The following is a 21088-nucleotide window of genomic DNA, read 5'->3' as shown; positions in this document are numbered from 1 at the left end:
CCTAGTCTCCTAAGACAGCAGCTAAGAGGAAAACACACAGGTATTAAAAATGGTCACTCTGACTGTAAGTCCTAACCATGGTGTGAGTGTTTCTCCATCAAAATTTCTTATAATCTGTCAGAACTATAAACCTCTTCAAAACTAGAGCAGCAACAGAAGTCATGACCAAAGTTCCATAAAGCCGGGTCACTGTAATTAATGCAGCTGCAGTCTAAAAATAACTGCATCATTCATGGTAAATCTGTCTCGACAGAAATTCTCTGAGAGCAGTAGCACATGAGCAGCATAAGAAAAAAGCAAGAAGGGGGCAAAGACCCTGACTCACATAACAAACAATCCCATGTAATTGCAAGGTACTTCACCTTGCCTTAAAAAACTAACATACCTGACTTGGGAAAACTCTCATTTGCCTACCACTAAGTCCCAAGTGAAGCATCTCCACCTACTCTCCTTTCCTCATGAAGTTATATTCTTTCTCACTGAAGTCTATTATACATACCTACACATCTTGCCAGACAAGAAAAAAAACAGAAGAAAAAGAAAAAAAGGAAAAAAAAGCCTCACCCTAGTAAGAATGCTGCAATCTTTCACATAACAGAAGAAGCAACACCCAAAGCCAACTCCAAGCAGCAACAGGTAAGACAGTCAGAACACTTCTTCCCAAAGCTATGACACTGCTTTTTATTTCTGTGGTATGTCAGTTGACCTACCATGCATGTAACAAATATATTTTAAAATATAAATATCCCTATCCATCTCATAGTAAATTAAGACTAAGTAATGTTGGATAGTTAAGTGTTCAAAATTTGTGCAAAATTATCACAATTTTGGATCTACCAGCATAGCGCACCCTCATATCTCGAATCACTACTTTCACAAGACAAACATTAACAATTAGGGTCATATGCTAATACATCCACCATGAGATATCACAATGCACCAAAACCAATCAAATTATAAAGTAGGAGCATTCTCTGCTCACAGAAGTGCACTGGTAGCTAGAATTGCAAAGACAGCCTATTTAATTAACAGCAGCACAAATATTACATGACGTAACCTCAAAAGAAGTGGAGGGGAACTACATTCAATTGAAGTATACTGCTGGCTTAAATTTCCTATTATTTTCTTTGGAATTGCACCAGAAAACTACTTCTAAGATGATGATCCATGACAAGAAACCCAAAACCTGACAGTTTTGTACTTTCTTCATCACACTGGAGAACTGTTGTTTATTATTTATGACTAGAAATGGCCAAAAGAGAAAAAAAGGGAAAAAAAGAAGAGAAAAAAGGAAAGGGAGACGGTTTTTATTTAACCTGAAAGTAACATTTTTTTATCCTTTTTAACATAACTGCAAGCTAAAACGTCTTGTCCATAAAGCTATTACAATATAAACTCTTTGAACAGGGGCCTGATGAGTAGGATGTCAGATCTCTTCTAGTACCTAGACAAGGGAGGCTGTAATTGGACTTTACTTATTTATTTAAGGAGTATATTCTATGTGCTGTATTGGGTATTCTACTTGTAGTAGCAGCCAAAAATTAATATCTAAAGCAGGGTATAAAACCAGAGCAAGTATATAGGCCAAGCATATAGACAAGTATATATATACACACTATCCAGTCTACATCAATCTTGTCCCAGGTGATGAAGCAAAAATTCAACACTTCAGTCACCACCCTGCTTCGCCATCTGATACGCAAGTGCTCACTAATTTCAGCCCCCCCCAAACAGTCATCAGTAAAAAGAGAGTACAAAAGATTCAACTTCTCTGTTGTTTTTGAAGGACAGGACACTGGAAACAAAGGTCAAAGCTGGTATCTGAAACCCCTCATTTTCAGGAAAATATTATAGCCACTTAAGATCACAACAGATCAGCCCTACAGCCTAACGTACCATCAGAAAACACGTAAGCATATTTGCTATCATGTTGTCCTCACACACACATACCTGGGTCAGTAATAAGCTAGTAAAAGCAGCATCTCCTACTGAGTTACTGATACTACTTCCTTTAGCATTCATATATTCCCAGAAGAGATCTCATCCAAATCTTAGCTTGTGAAATGAGACAGAATCAGAGTGCACACCAGCAAAAGCTGCACAGAATTGCAGGTCTCTAGGGTCACATTCTACCTGCTCCTGAGTGGCTGTGTACCTACTACCTCTTTCACACTTACTTCTTCCATATTTCCCATGAACTGGATACTGGGCTGTCACTGATAAATAAAACAGATTACATTCCACACTCAAACCTCCTAAGAAACTATTTCTGCAACAGATACTGAAAATACTAGACTCAACTAATGCATATAGGAGTAAGGGAGGAATGTGTATTTAAAGAAATAAAGCCTAGCACATACTGCTGTTGTCTTCCTAGCACAATCTATTAGGTGACTTGTCAGTACTGATTTTTTTCTTCCACATCGTCTCTCCCTGCTCATAGAGACAACTAACATAGCCTCTTAACAGCTACAGACAACAATTAAAACATGTATAGAAACAAAATCATAAACTCTGCTCCTTATAAAGAGCTCTTAAGCTTCTCTTGTATTTCTGTGCCTTTCCATCATAATAGCTTCTTATGTTTCAAGTATTATTGATCCAATATACAAACTATCTCAGCAGGAAGAGTGCACTGTTATCAACCTTTGTAGCCCTCAGCTCACTTCTTAAGTTCTATGCCTTCTGAGCCACTGGCCTTTCTCCCATACTTCCCTCTCTATCCCTCTTCAAACACAGATTTTTTTTTTTTTTGTATTTGTGAATAAAGTAAAAGAAATTCCCCATCAACACATGAGAAAAAACAGAACAGTCATTACCTTGACGGCCCTCATCATTGGTAAACAGGCCAGTATCACTGCTGCTGCATACACTGCTGGTTTCACTGGAACAAAAACAAACAAAAAACCCCATTGTTACAACTGCAGCAGACATAAAACAAAAAAAACACTTTATTGCATGTTACTAGCTTCTCTGAGCCCAAAATACTCTAGCTATCTCACAAAAAAAATGCATTTCAGATACCTGGCTGGCTCTAGCATGGGGCATAATTGCTTTCTGTTAAAACCTAACAATGCTGCACCACTTGAAAAAGAATCCTGTAGCTAGTATAGTTCTAAGTTATCAAAAAGTAATTAATACAATGGCATTTGCCTCAGGTACTAGAGTTAATAACCTAACTATGACATTGTCTGGAATACTCACTAGGAAATTAAGTGCAGTTAAAAACTCTGTCCTTGGGTCACTTAACAGCTAACTGAAAACCCTCTGAAGTTTTCTACTTCAGATTCCTTTTTCTCAAAACATTATACAGGTACATAAACTTCCCCTTCAATCTATGGCAACTTTCATTTTATTTGGAGGGAAGAGTAGCTAGTACCTTTACAACTTTTTAGCTGAATACCTTAGCACAGCATGACTTGCTGCTGCTGAATGCAGCCTCATTAGAGCACATTTTCCATTTGCTGAAGCAGTTACAAAAGACTTAATTCTTGAACCAAAGAATTAAACTAGAAATTAATGTGTAGAAAGCCATTAATTGACTGTAAAGCTGGATGAATATCTGTAGCAGATGTACATGCTCAGGTCAGTCCCAAGCATCTGATGGCTTTAATGCTGATACTAAATCAATCTTTGGACACTTTGAGCAATAATTCCTCTGGATTTAGCGGAGAGGTATCAGAACAAGCAGAAACTACTTAATGCCCACCCTCCAGCACTAAGGTCCAAGATGCAAACATCAGATATAACTAGCACTAGAAGCAATCTCTGACCAGGGCGTGCTGTTAGAAAGCACCTCTGGGTCCCACTCTTTCAGAGAAATCGGATCATACTAGACACCAGTATCAACTGGATAGTCCTTGATTCAGAAAGCTGAATGATGAGCGTCCACAAGATATGTCACCCTAAAGAATTGCAGGCAGCTAATAAAAACCTATCTTGTGAGCATAATACTGCTCTTAGAAAATACACTCCAAAGCATAGCCAAATCAACTCATCATGCTGAATATCTACAAACTCTGCATCTTCATCATTGTATAAAGGCCATTTAAACCTCAAGGATGAACAGTTTGTACATCATTCCCATATTTTAGTATGTAAATTAATATAAAATTCCAAATCAATCCCTTACGAAGTTTGGCTATCCAGTCACCCTCCCACATACACACCATAGCAACGAAGGCCAAGGACTAAGAACCATGAGTCATTTGTTTCATTCCTAGCTCTCCTATCAACTCACTGTATGACCCTGGGCAAATCTCTTAGCGTGTCTGCTTTCCCTTTTCAAAGCCTGGATTAACAGTCCTCACAAGCAGCAGATGCGAGGATTGAGTGACTGCTTCATAAGGGTTTTAGCATCCTCAGAGGAAAGGTGCCTGAGAAAGGAAAAAGCATTGTCAAGACTCCAGATCATACCAAGAGTATTTTAAGCATCCTGTTGTACTGAGATCTCTCTAGTTCCCTACAGATACACATTACTGCCAGTGTTTTATTGGAACAAACTTTCACAGATCTCACCCTCTTTACCACCCCTTTTACACTTCAGGGCTGAACATAAACTAGACTCCCACACAAGCCTCTCTGCAGGTCCAGTAAGCACTGATTAATGACCTCCACTTGCAAAGGAGGCTACTTACCTTAACCATGAAATAATGAATGCTATTGATTCGACAAGCTACTGCTATAGAGTGTTATTGATCACCCAATCTTTGGTTAAAATGGTCCTCATTTAGCAATTTCACTGTCGTAAACACCTGGAGCAAAGCATGCTTGTAATTAAATAGTTTGGGGGAGTTAAAGTGAGAGCTGATGGACAGAGATCTCAGGTTTCCCCCATTTATTCTTTTGCCTGAGCTATTGTTTGTGTCAGGAGGGATATTGATTTTCTATAAAAATAAGAAAACAAGAGGCACTGAGGGGCTACAGAAGGTCAGGCTGGGCTGGAGAAGGAGGGGAAGCTGAACACTCTGTCTTTGTCACTTGCCTTCCAAGGGAGAGGAATTTTTTCTTTACAGAGACTGGCCTCCAATTCATCAGCTTAGCCAGGCTCTTGACTGCCACTGCAGGCTGTCATCGAAACAGCTCTCTTCCAAAGCATAAAGAAATTACTTCATGCTCACGATGAGCACTAGTTATACTTCCAAGCCAGAATACTGTAATGGTTTTGACTGAGATAGTTAAATTTTCCTCATAGTACCTCATGGTGCTATGCTTGGATTTGTGACGAAAACAATGTTGATACCACACTGATACTTTGGTTATTGCTCAACAGTGTTTAAATAGTGCCAAAGCCATCTGTTTCTCACACTGCCCTACCAGTGAGCAGGCTGGGGGTGCACAACAAGTTGGGAGGGGACACAGCAGGAACAGCTGCCCACAACTGACCAGAAGGATATCTCATACCATATGGCATCATGCTCAGCAATAAAAGCTGGGAGAAAGAAAAGGGGTGGGGTTTGTCTTATCAAGTATCTGTTACACATTAAAGAGCCCACTTTCCTGGAGATGGCTCAACATCTGCCTGCCTTCTTTTGCATACCTTTTGCTTTACCTATTAAACCAACTTTACCTCAATTCAAAAGTTTTCCCCCTTTTACTCTTCCAGTTCTCTCCCTCACCGCACTGTGGGGGCAGCTGTATGGGGCTTAGTTGCCTATCCAGGTTAAACCACAACAAACACACCAGCATCGAGCCAGTGAAGTCACACAGCATTGGTGGGTCAGTACAGTCCCCAGTCACATTAACAGTTATGGTACTTGACAGCAGATTAGACTGCGCACATCTCACTAGTAAGCACACCATTCAAAGTGGGTTTTTTCAGACAGCTCTTGCACTGTATTTTGTTCTGCTCTCAAGCCAAACCCAGACCATACTGGGAATACTCAGCTTAGACCAACAACAGAAGGAACTTCAGTACTCTATATAATTTGCCTTTGCTTTATTATGGCCGCAGGGAATCTCAAAGCATTAAGAGACAGAAGGGCAAGTTACTTCTAACAGTCTTAGCAGTTCATTATCACCTTTGTACAAATATACAAATGGCTACTTCAGCTAAAATCACTTGTTTCCTCTGTTGTTTCCAAAATCACATCAGGCTTTAAGACATGCCATTACCCAATTTAGAATTGTCATTGTTCCCTCCTCATGTTCCTGCACATCCTTCCTTCTCTCAATTTGTGTTCATCTCCTGCCATGTCTGGCAAACAATTTCAAAGAATTCATTTTGTGTACACTTTGAATTACAACTCTGCAGCACATTTTTCTCCTGGAAAAGACTGGGCACAGTCCCACAAGCAAGCTATATAAAACTACCTCCTCATTAAGGATCTGTATCCAAAGCTTTCTCAGTGAATGACAGTTTATCTACTGAATACAGTAGGGGTTTGATCTGACTTAGGATGAGGAGCCTTTTGGAAAGCAAAGAAATGCTGACTATTTTAGCATATACAGAGATCCGTTCATATATAACAAAGAAAAGCAAGTGTCAGTAGACGGGAGGCAAAAGGTGGTAAAAAAAAAAACTAACCTGTAATTCTGAATATACAACTTAGTTTGCCTAAACCACGTTAGTTCTGACACCCGCCACTGCTAGATAAGTGAACAGTAGTGGAACCAGTTCAGTCTCAAAGTGTTTCGTAAATCACCAGATTACTACAAACTGCTTCCTGTCTTCCTGACTTCCACAAGCCATATCAGTCACTTTCCCTCCCATCAACTGGGCATGACAACCATACCATTCACTCTCCTGAGCACCCAATTTTCTTCTCCCTTCCTCAGGATATTATGCCTTTATCTGTGCAAAGTACTTCTCTTATGGTACCAGGACAAACAGCTAGAGCACAGCAAGTGAGGTGCACACAGCCAGTTCCACCCTGCTGCTACCAGATATGTGCTATATTTAGAGCAGCAGAGACCAAAGCATGATCCTCCACTGCCGTGAGGGATACTCTGCAGTTAAGAGGGTTGTATGTATTTCTCTCTCCACCTCTGACCCTCCCTCGTGAGTCACAGCACAGATCACACATGTGGTGTTGGAGAGGTCAAATATTCAACCCTTGGCTTTCCAAAGAGAATCCCAAGGATTTGGCAGCTGATGGTAAATGTTATTTGATGCAGACACTTGCACAATAATTAGTTTGAGAGCAAGGGACAACTGAGACAGAACAAAGCAATCTCCCAGCATGGTCCTCAAGTAACAGTCCAGACAAAGCTGTTTATTTACTCTTTCAAAGGCTGTCACAGATAAAGGCCTGGATGAAAGCCTACTGGTTTAAGTTCAAGTTTGACATGATGGAACAGGCTCTGGCTGGCAGAAAAAAAGTCTGAAGGCACACTGTCCATCACTGCCACATCAAGTAAGAGTATCTCTCAGTCCATCACCACTGACATGCAACATTCATGGGTAGTCAGCACATTCCCCTTCCCGGACTACCAACAAACAGCTCTGAACAGACATTAGTATTTTTAACAGCTAGTAGTGAAGACACATTGATTAGTCTCTTGAAAAGGCACACACTGCACCTACGTTTTAATCAAACAGTACCCACTTCTGAAAGAAAAAAATTACATCTTTGCTACTTCTAAGCTGTACAGGTTACACACAAAACACAGATTCAGTAAAAATGCAATAGTCGTCCCCCAGATGGGGACAGAGAGGATGTATTACAATCTACGCTTTTCACAGGCTCCCAGAGAATACTATTGAGAAGTTTGCACTTCCAGCTATTATCCACAAAGCCCTCAATAACCACTCATCTATCCTGACAAACTACAGGAGCTAGACAGCCAGAACACTTAAGTGAACCTTAACCTATGAACAATTATCCTGGATCAAGCAGTTACTTTCCAAATCCACTGTCCTCTGTCTGATAGTGCCCATTACAGTGGATGCGTGAGAAAACAATATGAGAACATGACAAATAGAGACCAGCTGTTTCCTCTGTATATTCCTCCAGGTTCTATCAGTCAGCAGTTTAAGGACTTCCTGAGCCAGATCTTCCATCTGGACTGTAATGCTTAACAGCCCCCAGTAAGTCTATGCTCCACATTAACCTTTTGGACATACTTAAATTTTTGACACTCAAAATGTCCCGCAGCAGAGTTCCAAACCTTGTGTTTCATGGAAAAAAAAATAAAAATTTTAAAAAAAAAATTGTTGTTTTAAATATTTCCTCAATGTCTCCTGCTTCTTACACAATGATAATTAGCAAATAAACAACTTCATTCACTTTCTGTATTTCATTAAGAAATCTCCTCACTTTGATTCTCAGCAGTTGTTTCTTTTCTAACTTGAAAAATCTTTTGTACAGAAGAAGTTTTATAACCTCAAACCTTCTATGGAAAGAATAAAAGTCACACTCCAGGGGAAAACTTCCCAAGAGTGACACAAATTGAGACCATGACATCGACAACTCTCATTTTCATCTCTTGTACGAGATTCTGACACAAATTCAAAGGTCTCCAAAACCGGACACAAAGACATGCCAGACTCCACTGTTAGCACAGCCTTATCCTGTATGCTTCCCCCAGATTTTATTGTCTCGCTACATTTTCCCCATAGCTAGCCTTTCAGGACATTTTTCCAGATCCAGAGCTCAGATGGAGAACTGCAAACAAGATGTTTCGACTGAGGTTCACACAGTACCTGCACAGAGGGCTAGTGGTCACGATGGGAAGAGATCTGATCTGTTTCTATTATAACTTACAGTAAAATCTGAAAACAAGAAACTGAGATCAGCTCATATCAATCACACAACACAAGTGCCAAGGGTGGATTTACTCTCCAAAACTCAGTTCACAAGCATGCCACTTTGCAGCTGTAGGGCCACAGACATTTCAGAGGGCTTCTTGTGTAACAGGAGCCAAAAACATATTGACTTGCCAACTTTTCAAGGAAGCATTTCAGATCAGCAGTATGGCATTGACAGGAAAGACTTGGAAAAAATCTGCAGTTTAGAAGTAGCAGAGATATTTCTCCTCTTCAAAAAGAAAGCAGCACTGAATAATTTTGATAAGAACTTCTTAAAAGCAAAGCATAGGATTTACAAGCAGCTGCAAGCAATGCAGCCAGTCCGACAAGCACAGGGAAGAAACTGAGATCTCACCATTCTGACATGTTTTCATCTGAGCCCTGTTTCTGTTCATCAGCTTCACACTCCATCCGCTCCTTCCTTCCCCCTTTGCTGAGGAAGGGCCTGTTCTCTCCTGATTCACAAAGGCTGTGACTGGATGATGTCCAAGGGGCATTTTCTTTCCAACGTGAAAGACGCTGTTTCTTGGCTGACTTGAACCTGCAGCCCCTCTCATAACTCCACTCTGACACCCTAAGCTTTTGCTGGAGACTGGCAGCCACCTCCGACGTCACACGTTTGACTTTCCGTCGGCGCCTGAGAGGTCGACAGGGCGCGTTCTCTGTAAAGGAATCTGACTCATGCCACGAGTGTTGCTTGCTCCTCAGGGTGGCATTAAGAGCAGGGTGTCGTTTGACCACCGCTGTGTCATCAGAGTCACTGAAATTGGCTGTCAGCACCTCACGGCAATCCTTGACAGCTTCGTCCAAGCTTGACTCTGAGGCCTCACTGAAGCAGCAGGCATGCTCTGCCTGATGTGTGAAGTCTGAGCGGCGTTTACGACCCCGTTTCTTGCGAAGCTGCCGCCGCTGCTGCCGTGGGCTTAGGGCCATCTCTTCCCATAGCTCATCCAGCTTGTTTTGTTCTGAAGTCTGCTCTAAGGCTGAGGCCAAGTCATGCACCAGTTCATCCATTCGCAATGCCTACCAAAAGTGACAACAAACAATTAGCAGCAGACATAAATGCTGCTACCAGCACACCACTAGACTACAGTATACTACAGCCTTTGTAACATTAACCAAATTGTGTACTTACTTTGGAGTTGTCTTGGAGAACCCAATGCAGGACAACTGCTGCTTCCTGGGCTAATGCTCACTCCTTCCTTTTGCAAGCATTATAACCCTCTTCTAATCATGGTAGCAGAGATCTCACTACCGCAGCAGTTGGGTCAAGTGCTCTGTGTCCGAAGAGGCCTTAAGGTTGCATCTCTTACACTGAAGCAGCAGCCTCTATTACACATCTTACGGGTATCGGAGCCTACAACTACCTGGTGTCAGTAAGCCACAGAAAATGGTTAGCTTGCCCAACAAACAGACCAAGTCTTCCGAAAAAGAGACAAGCAGCAAAGCTGAGAGTAAAACATATGGTAAAACAGGTAATTTGCAAAACATCAACAGCAAACCAAGGTGTAAGACCTCACACTCCTTAGAACAGGGTGTATGAGACAGAGCCCCAACTCCTAATGCCAAAAAATCCCACCTCTTCCACCTCAGGGCTGTCACTGTGCCAGTCCCAAAGTCTTGACCAAATCCCTCACGTCACAACCTTCCTCTCCCCACCAGTGAGCTGCAGACGTGGAATTTCTCTCCCCATGTCCCACCAGGCTCACAAACACCCGCACTCTGGTGAAGCACCTGCTGTCGCAGGCCGCCTCCCTTACACCGAGCGCCTCGGAGACCCGGCCACCACACCGTCTCCCTCCCCTGAGCAGAAGACGGTATTTTTACCGAACAACCCTTCGCCCTACCCGGAAACCCTACCCTCACCGACCCGCCGCCGGACCTCACCCCCACCCCACTCACCGGCCAGCGCCCCGGTTCGCCAGACCCTCGTCAGCGGCGCTTCCGGCCTCCCCGGGCCACTTCCTCCCCGTCCGCCCCGCCTGAGGGGCGGGTCTGACGGGGGCGGCGGCGGCGGCGGCGGCAGGGTGGGAGGGATTGGTCTCACGGTCGGACCAGCCCTCTTCCCTCGGCCCATGCCGAGCTCACGGCTGGTGCAGCCGTGCCCAAGCGGCCGCGTTTCGGTGCTGGCACATTACTTGAGTATATCAGGATGGAAATAATCTCCTAAATTAAACCTCACAGTGTTGCTCCCCTCTCCTTAAGCCTTGCACCTCTTTTCCTCTCATCCGTCCCGTTTTACTCACCAGAGTAAAGCCAGGTGTGATCCTGCCACTGTCCAGTTTTGCTTATCATTTCCTTTTATTTGCCACTTTCCATATGGGCTTTTGGATTTTTTCTTAACTCAGGTGGCTGCACACTCAACACTGGTTCACTTTTAAAGTAACATTCTCTGGGGCAGTGTATCACAGGCTCTGCCAAAGTCCAGATATATTATGTTTGTGGCGCTGTCTTCACTAATTTTGTAAATTCAATCAGAGAAAGTAATCAGGTTGTCTGACACGATTTGTTCTCTATAAATCTGTGCTGCTGCTTATTCCTCATAGATCTCTTCTCCTTTGTTATCTTTACATTTTTTCCGCCTCCATTCCATCATGTCACCAGCAACAGAAGTTACTCTGAAAGGGTGATAATTGCCAGAATCACTGCCTCCTCCCCACTTGCCCCCCAAAAGACTAACACAGCTCTTGTTTTTCCTTAGTCCTCTGGCACCCTCCCTAGTTTGTCAAGATACTTAAAAAATCACCAAATCCTTGAGTTTGCCATTGATTCCTACACCCCAATAACACAGCCATCGTTTCGCTTCACTGAGCTTTCTACATGCCATTTCTTTAACTAGTCCTTCGTGTCAGTCTGAGCTGTCATGTTAACATTTTCATTACCTTTTAGTTCTCTGCAAGATTTCTTTGAAAAAGAAATATTAAAACAAGAAAAACAGTCATTAGGTAGATCATGTTTATCCCATTTCCAATAGCTGACTTCATGTAAGTACTTTCTGCACACAAATTCGCCTGTAAAATTCTGTTCTTTTGTCTTTTTAACCCTTTCTATGGCAGTAACTCATCTTGCTTGCCTGTGGTATTTTGTTTTCCCTGTCAGTTTCCTATTTCCAATACAGGGGCTTTCTTTTTACTCTCAGATCTAAGAGCCAATCCCTCCTAAAATCTAATCCTGTTTCACCGCTGCAATCCTTTTTCATGCTTCAGGATATAAAACAGGATATAAAATGTCTGGGTTAGAGAGAAACTCCCCTGATGGGAAGGTTATTCTGTAAACATCCACTTCAGAGCTTCTTACCCCTTCATTTCAAGCCCTTGGTAGTGGCTGCCATTCCAGGCAGGATAACAAACCAGACAAACAATTGTGTACAAGAAATCCTGTGTTTGGATGTCCTGGGGAGATGACAGCAGATGCCCACTCTAATTTCTATTATTTTCCCTTCATTTTCCCAGCTAGTTCTCTGCTCTTTCTGTCAGTCAACAAACTGTTTGGCAACTGCTATAAATTTTACTTCACCTTTCCAAGTTTTTGCCATTTTCAACACTTCAAAATTCAGCAGACGTTGACAGTGTTCAACGTGAGTAAAGACAACAGACTTGTGTGCAGGGTTGGTTTTCTGAGAGAGGAACAGGGCAAAAGCAAAAGGCAGGGCAAAGCTGCTTTTGCAATTACAAGAGTTCCAAGAACTAAAATGAGCATTTATGCGTACAGGGAAAAATCAGAAAATTGGGAATAAGAGTTTGAGAAATATAACAGGGCAGTTTGGGTAATCCAGTGTTGAACAGTTTATGGTATTTCTGTCCTCTTTTACAAGGTTCACTCTGACATGGGCCAGTGACGATAAATTTTGAATCCTTGCCTGTATTCAACTTCATCCTGTGTCCCTGGCAAATGGCTGTTTGAGCAGTTTTGAGATTCATTGCATGGACAATGGGAACTGGCCCATCTTCCCAGGGCTAGTTTTGCAGGGGAAGTGTTCTAAGGATACAAAATGTTCAGCACTCTTACCCAACTGGATTGCTTTCTGTCAGTGGACTTTGTACATATAGTTTGTTTTTTCTGCCCAGAAGCTGTGATCATCAGTGCTGAACTGTTGCTGGACCTGGAGGCAGGAAAAGAGATATTAGTGGTGAGGGATGCTTCCGAGGCAATCAGGAGAGGAAGCTTGGCTGTATGCAAGCAGCATGTCAGAGCAGCTTGGCAGAGCCTTTGCCAAGCTTCCTGTCTGGCGGACAGCAGGACAGGTACAGCCCAGCAGGACTGGGAGAGTAGAGGGGTCGTTGGCTCTACCCCAGCAAATGCTCTGCCTGGTCCCATGGTGCTTCTCAGCAAAAAGGGTTAAAAGGAAAAAGAGAGAGACAGAAAGGGGACAAGAGACAAAGGGAGGAATAGAGTCAAAAAATGTGCCGTGAAGCTTCTTGCAGCAAAATGCGGAGAAAGTCATTTCCAACTTCTTTCATCTCGGAGATGAAGCCACTAAATAAAAGGGCAGCGCAGAACACAAGGGCTTTTAATCTGTCTCATCTCCTTCATAATAACTGCAAATTTTCCCTGGGCTCCTGGGAGTGAGCCTCTTTCCTCTGTCTTTGCCTTATCTCCCCCCTCCATATTTCACAGCCGGCTCGGCTCCCCTCACTCGGCTGCCCCCGGCCTAGTCTCTGAGAGGCCTGTGGGAGCCGCCAGCTCCCAGGGCCTCATTGTTCCCGGCTTGGGAGGAAGCTCAGGGAGGGAATTGAAGGCAAGTCAAAGGGAAACGGCATCATCGCTGCTTCATTAATGGGAACCTTTCAGCAGAAAACATATCAGAACGAGGTCTTTTCAGAGACAGTAATTAGCAATTTGGAGCCTTCCCCCCTCAGGAGATGCAGCTGCGATCTAACAAGTGGGAGCAGTGCTCGCCTCCTTTTACACTTTGTATTTATTGTTTTTCATTTTCTCCATCTTCCTCCCATTGTCCAGCCTCCTCCTCGCTTCTAGATAAGGGCCCTTTATTAATCGCTCCCTTTTAATTCTTCATTAATGATAATAACTTTCTCTGGTGCACGGAGAGGAGTTAATCTTTCCTGGGTATTGAGAAAGGACAGGGCTGAAAGGGAAGGAGTGAAGAAGTGCATGGTGGACAAGGCTATACCGCCACGTTTCCCTCCCATCTCACCACCCAGAAGGAGTTTCTGAAGACTTTGGCTGTCAAGCTGACATTGGAAAGTCTCAGGCTGTCAGTTCGGTCAAGCTGTGTGGGTTTGGTGAATGTACCCTGGCTCAGAGATCCAGTCCTTACCAGAAACAGGTGTGCTAGAGGGAGAGACCTTCTCTGCATGTCTTTGCCAAAAAAAAACCCAGTATTGATGTGACTAACAGGTTGTGTCATCTGGTAAGAATGCTCCCTCAGACACCTTCAAAGCCCCGTTTCCCTACTGCTAATGCTGCCCAAGCTTAAAGAGCACCTGAATGTGGAAATAAATGGTATCTGGGAGGCCCTGCACAGGCTAAGACCCTCCCTGGTGCCTCCTCCAGCCACTAGGACAGTGTGCCTTGGACTGCTCCCATCTGGAGGTGCCAGTTCACCAACATGGACATCTGTGTGAGGTATCTGCTGCCAGGCCTGTTCAGCACAGGCAGCCCAATGACAAAGCTGAGTGAAGATGGCAGAGAGGGGAGGAGGCTGTCATGCAGGCTATGGCCATGGATGTGGGCCTGCAATCAGTGAACACCAGCCCCAAAGACATGGCTAGGGAGGACAGTGCCACAATACCCAAGATGAGCCTAGCTTCTTTACTAGTGTTTTGTAGCACTGGCTTCATGGGAGCCCCTTCTAGTAAAGGCCATGCAACTGATCTTGCCTTCTAATGGTAGCCTCAACCGTTTCTGGGTAGCTTGGTGTGCCACTTCCAATTAAGAATATTTTACTACTACCAAATATGAGGAAAAAAGGGAAGTATGTGACTGTTACCAGGATAGGTGGCTCCAGAACCTCACTGAGGATTGTCAGGTTGGCAGCAGTGGAAAAGGCTGTGGAAAGGGAACAAAGGCATGGGAAGAACCCTGGAGCTTCAATGAAGGAGCTCAAGCTCATCAGTCAACTGCAGAGACAGCTCTGTGGCTGGCTTTTAGGGCTTACAGTTTGCCAACAGCATCTCTGCACGAGGGCAAAAGACTTGACATGCATACAGCAAATGGAAGAGGTTTTCACAGCTAACAGCGATAAATTAAATTTGTATTTTAAGCCGTGCATTTTTCTTTAGACTCACCAAAAGAGATCTTCTCTGGTCTAACCCTGCAGGCCAGCAAGGTCTGTCAAATCACCTCCTCCACCCTTGCTGACCCACTAGCCATAAAGATGCTTTGCACCTCCTGGGACTGCTACCTGCCTTCACATGTCTTGCAGAGGATGGGCAAAATCTGCATGGTGGAGACAGAATGTGCCGAAGTAAGGGGAGCCAGGAAGTTTGTGGAACCTAGTGATATGAGGGCCACCCTCCTTCCAGTATTGTGTGCAGCACACTGAATAGAGATGCAGATCCTACCTCTGACAGGATTCACAGGGCCTTCGTGGCTGCTAGCAGTTGGCTGAGCAATGACCATATGCGGAGTTCATGGCAGGTCTTGTGACAAGGTGCCAATCCTGCTGATATGTCCAAGTCAAGCTCCTGACTGCTGTGGAGTGTACACTGTAAATATAGGTGTGAGGCAATATAAAACAAATGTGATTATTACTGTGACAAGTGAGAGACAAGACATCACAGATGCAGAGTTCCTTGGAAAAGTAATTTTATAAATTAAGATAAATCACTTTTACTTGGATTCTCCCATGGAAAGTGTACATTTAAATATAGCAAGCAGGATGTTAATAATGCTGCAACTTTGAAGCAAGAACTAAATACGAAGAGAAACTGAGCACAAGCAAGACAGGAACTGAAGAACCACTAAACAAATCACAGGAATCCACTTAGTCTTGCAACTGAAAACTTGGTCATGAAGCTACCCATCTCATATCTGGCATATTTTGTTTGATAATTTTATTTGGCAATAAATCAAGGACTTCTGTAGGACTGGAATGGTGTGGGTTCATACCACAGAACCTGTTCACGTGCCATTGGTGATGTAATAACAGCAGACTTCAAGCCACACAGAAGGGCACTCAGCAGTCTCCCAGCCAGTCTCAGGGATCCAACTAAATCTCCTGAGGATGCTTTGATGTTCAGAGCTGACAATGGTACTAGTAATGCTGGTGAGGGCTGGAACAACAAGGATGTTAATGTTGCACGGTAGGAACTGAGTTCTAGATTGCCTTCAGCACGAACAAGCGGCAGGGGGAGTCACCCACAAGGACTGCTGAAGCCTCAAGAAGGCTGGAATGATGTCTTTTGCAGTTATAATGACTGCAGGTTTTGCTTCCTGAAGTCCCCTGTGGAGCATCTTGCTCTTCTACTATCCCTGCATCTCACAGTTATCTGACTATTGCAGGAAGTTCAACTGGTACACAGAAGGCAGCGGGTCTTATTTAGGGCTGCAGGGCATGTCACAAGTCTGCATGAAGTAGGCAAGCAGGGTTGCCAGAAGGCTTCATGTGATGCATTGTCATTCCTTATTCCAGGGGAAGGTGAAGGTGCTCTACTCGCTGGATGTGTGAACCAGGATGGGTGTTTCAGCTGAGAGCATACTCCTTGGAGTAGCCCTGCAGGTTCGCTGGCATCTGTAGGTTGGGCTGAGCTGGATGGCTCATTTTTAAACATGGAGTTATTATGCATGTGGGATTTATAAACGGGTAGCTTTAGAAAGCAACCAAGAGGACAGCATTTTCTGAGTCACCAGTGTCACTGGAACACAGTTCCATGCAGCAGCAGCCAGGTCCCTGCCCTCCAGATCAGCCTTCAGCGAGGGCTCTTCTCCCTTCTCTCCATGTACTTGCTTATTCCTCCTACCACTGCTTGCTTTCTGCACAACGTGTTTATCTGGTCCTTGCCTCTTGTTGCTCAAGATCCAAGTAGAATTGTTGCAAACTTCTGCCCCTGGAGCAGATTGTGCACACTGCCTTACCTGGCTTTTGCATGCTGAATGTGGTGGCTCTCCACAGCCATTCCCAGCACTGCACGTAGGCACCCCTTCCTCCTACCCTGTGCTGCGGCCAAGGGAGCCTGCGGTACTGACATTGCCAAGCTTTTCAGAGGGTTGAGAGTGCTTCATGGTAAGGAAGGCAGTAGCAGTGTGGATCTGTGGGGAGGGGGAAGAGAGAAGCCTGACAATCCCTTTCGAATTATAAACATATCCTCTTTAAATACATTTCTAAGGATAACATTTGTATTACTGCGTCCTGTGGCTGCTGATAGGGCCCTGCTTATCACCTTGGTCTCTCCTCCTTTCTCTGGGCCCTGCTGGGAAAGGTCCCTATCTGGAGCCGAGCTGGCAATCCTCCGCCAAGCAATTGTTTCAGTCCAGGGGAAAAATTAATTTCTGCCTATCGTTAATTGAGAGAATTGTGTGGAGAGCTGGGAGGGGGGCTGGTGTGGGGAGTGGGGGATGGAGCGGGGAAGAGAAAGATCGTGTTATTAACAGTGTCCCTTTCATAACCAAATACCCTGATTTCCATCAGTGAGATGAGAGGCTCATTACAGCAAGAAGGTGATTAGAGAACTTGGAGGAGCTATCAGGCTAAGCAGGAAAGTGGCAGGGAAATCGGGAGGGACTCCCAGCAGAAGGGCAGCTGCACCAACCAACCATCCCCTCTCACTCTCACTGCCATCTCTTCCACCCCTCCTCTCCCTGGCAGCCCCACTGACCCCCTACCACATCTGAGGAAAAAAACAACAAAGAAGTTCCAAAGATCCACAGTTTTAGAGACTGGAGAGATGTTTTATGTGGTGGCAGAGCCTGCACACTCACAACCAAAAGCCCACTGGAGTTGTTCAGCATCTAGAAGTCCAGCTAACACCTCATCTTAAATGCTCTTCCCCAATGGCCAAAGAAGATAATGCACAAAAGTTTTAGCTTCCCTCTCAGCTACATGGGAACGTCATACTTTGCAATTCAGAGGCTGTCATTAGTTAATTCCTCAACAGGTAGTTAAAAACTAGAACCTCTGACTATCTCACAGAAATGATGCACAGGTGGAACAAAACTACCCCAGACTGTACTGTGATCCAGCTTTTGCAGCACTCTTTCCATGTGTGTCTCCTGAGATATTTCCCTTATTTTAGAGGTATCAGCCCACCAGCCCCCAAGCCATCTCCTGTACCATGTTTATGTCTTCATGAATTTGCTGACCTTCAGCTCACAGTCTCTCCCCTGACAAATAGCTACAGAATCCCCTTGATTCCTGACACTGCTAGAAATAACTTTCTCTCTCTTCAGGAAGGTAAGCAGCCTTGAAAATTCATCCAGCCTGCATAAACAGTAGGGGATGAGACTAGGATAAAATGTTGAACCTCTCTCACCTTGCATGCGAATGATGCTATGAAAAAAAACACATCACTGTAATTTTGCTTCTTTTTTCAATATAAATCTTTGGCATCCCAGACAAATTTGCAGTGGACAGGAAGATAATAAAGATTCTACTAAATTAGAGTAATCCATCTAACCAATACTCCCATAGTTAATATTAGTTAATGCTTTAGTTATTAGGGTATTTTTGTTGTTAGTCTATAGCCAATGCTGTACTTAAGACTGTCAAAAATCCTGTTCTGAAATGACAAAGTGGTCTTTGGCAAGGTCCATACTGGAGATAAATGCGGAAACAAAGAAGTCAAACTGTCAGCTGAGCAGCCACAGACTGAAAAAAATTATGTGGACTGAACTCTCCTCTTCCTTTGACAAAAGCCATTCCTCTAGGCTTGGGTGAGGGCCAGGTTGTCTCACTCTATATACTGCAGGAAACTCACTCCAGCACAGCACCCACAGTAAATTGGTGTGAAAACAGAAATACTTCTCGTCTAGATCATGCAGGAGAATGTGAAGGCAGACAGAGGTGTTCACTGTCATGGTGAATGGAGCTCTGCATAAAGTAGCACAAACAACCTCTCTTAACTCACACCCCAAGCAGATCTCCTGCCTCTTCTTAGCCTAGAGGGAATTCCCTCTACCTATCACCATGTCTTGAGTTCTAGTAATCTCCAGCTGCTCTGTGAGATCCAGGCAGAAGATCCAGACCCTCCACACAAGGCAAGGCCTCTCATTTAGCACCAAGTTTCATTCCTGACAAGTAGAGGACATGTCGAGGAATATATGCTCTCTTGGAAAGCTAGCTGAAGGGCAAAGTGGTCACCTAGATCCATTCAATCCTTAGCAATTTCTCTTCATTCACTTACCCCATGGAACAATTACTGGCAAAGAGCAAATTGTTAACAGACAGTTAAGAGTAGGCCCAGAGCAAGACTAAGAAATCTTTGAAGCCAAAATGATTTGTGAGTCTGTATATTTAGCCTTTCCTCTATTACGAAGTGCCCATTTCTTGCAGATTTCTTGTGCAAATCACCAGAAAATAGAAATGGAGAAGAAACTGTGTCATAAATAGTTTGTGTGTTGAAATTCAGGGTTGCTCATGCATCTTCTTCTAAAGATGCTGAGGACTTACTGTAGAATTTCTAGTATTACCAGTCAACTAATGAACAAAAAGGAAGGTCCCATATTGATATGTATCTCTCTTCTAATGCAATTGTCATTAAGGCCGACATAGGCTTCACACCAGTCCTTCAGCTAACATGACCCTCTGGCCATGGCAGCCTGATTCAGGAACTAAGCACTCAGTCCTGGGCAGTTAGACACAAACACCCTCTCACCAGGCCTTAAACAACTGACACTCCACAGAACCTACTATAAGCTAGTAACCTCCATCTTTGAATGGAGCTATTCTGAACTCTCATAGCCCAGGTCCTGAGCTATTATGCACTCTCATAACCCAGGTCACGTTCAGGTGGGGAAGTTCCGACCTTGCATCTTGAACCAAAATTTGCTTAGGCATTTGCAATATCTCTCTCCCTCTGCAGCCCATCAGGAAGTAGGAAAGGGGAGAGACTGTATGGTCAGTCTCCTGCTAAATCCATCCCAATTTATGGCTTGGAAGTGTCAATTATAATGACTAGTCATCTATGAAAAAAGAGAGCATAACTGAACCCCAGCACAGCATGTGAAAGTATTTCAGCAACTAAGAAGAAAGCCCCCTCACACACACGGAGCCAGTCCTGCAGAAACCTTTCCTGATGCTCACACTGCTTGGGCACTCCTGGGTGATGTAGTGGACCAAACAGCATGTAGGTAGAGCCCTTGAACAGAACAGTATGAGGGTGAAAGTGCTGAAAATTAGTTAATAGGGCAACTTTGAGATGTTCCAATGATCTCTGGTGTTCCAGGGAGTCCCAGGGCAGGGCAAGGTGGGATGGCCCCTATGCTGGCATAGGGAGTATGCACTTCCCAGTATCTTTCCTCCAGTTTATCGCAGAGAAAGAAGCGAGAATAGCCAAACTCATGGAATGAAGGAGAGCATGACACATGTACAAAGAGGGACAGGCAAAGAGAGCTGCAAGCAGAGAGTATGAGAGAATTTCAGGAGGAAGAATTTGGAAAACAGAAATGTGACTAAAAAGAGAGGAGAATAAGGATGAATTAGACAGAGATGGAGACAGGGGCTGCGTTGGAAGGAAAAAGCATAGGGGAAGAAAGGAGGGAGCAAAGTCCGAGGCACTCAGTGAGTTCAGAACAATCTCCATTCTCTACAATGCTTTCTGTTTAAAAAAAATAAAAAAGGAATGATGGAGAAGGGGAGAGAGTCAGACAAGTTTAATGATGTGTGTTCAAAGCTCAGATTGGAAAAATGACAGAGAAAAGCAGCCTGTTTCGGCTCTAATAAATTGTTCTTTGCTGTAAGAGACGCCTGTCGCAGCATTAATACAGGGCCCTAATACACGGGTCAGGGTTAAGTAATTTTCTCCGGCAACTTAAGCGAATAATGAAGCTGGCAGCGGCTAGTGGCGTACTGGGAGAGATGGCCCGGGCCGCCAGCACTTTGTCTTCATTTATTATGCCAGCTCTCATGATTTGGGTACTGGCTGCAACGACGGGAAGCCTCCACCGAGGAGATATCGCTTCATTTCGGTAAGGTAATGAAAGCTGGGGTGGGGGGAGGATAAACCAATTTGCTGGCTGACATGGGAAGGAGTGATTTGCAGACCTGGGTGAGGGAGGGGGGTGACCAAGCGAGAGGAAGCACAAGGCTATACCTAGGGGGGTGCTCAAGGACCTTCCCTGAGATAATGGCACCATGTGTTTATGGAGAGGGCAACAGAGCAGGACCAAGCAGGAAGGAATGGTGGGGCTGGAGTGCAGCACATGTCAGGACCTGAGGCTGCG

General features: G+C 44.2%; 1 protein-coding gene across 7 annotated transcripts in view; it reads right to left on the bottom strand.

Annotated features, from left to right (window-relative positions):
- The window catches only part of GPATCH2L (G-patch domain containing 2 like), a 43981-nt gene extending 33269 nt beyond the window's left edge, over nt 1-10712 (bottom strand). For 6 of the 7 annotated variants that reach the window (XR_013956878.1, XR_013956879.1, XR_013956880.1 and 3 more), the window contains exons 1-4: nt 10652-10712; nt 9885-10116; nt 9105-9772; nt 2820-2884 (exon numbers count right to left, since the gene is read on the bottom strand). Coding sequence is in view for 4 of the 7 variants with exons in the window: in XM_080618075.1 (XP_080474201.1) it covers nt 2820-2884; nt 9105-9763 (724 nt within the window). In the remaining 3 variants the exon portion in view is untranslated. The remainder of the gene's footprint in view (nt 1-2819; nt 2885-9104; nt 9773-9884; nt 10117-10651) is intronic. The other variant, XM_080618074.1, reaches the window with a different exon arrangement.
- Nucleotides 10713-21088: the final 10376 nt, after the last annotated feature.

Source organism: Psittacula echo, assembly GCF_963264785.1.
Source record: "Psittacula echo genome assembly, chromosome: 5".
Classification (NCBI taxonomy): Eukaryota; Metazoa; Chordata; class Aves; order Psittaciformes; family Psittacidae; genus Psittacula; species Psittacula echo.
The sequence above is the reverse complement of the archived record's forward strand: the minus strand, read 5'-3'. Positions and strand labels throughout refer to the sequence as shown.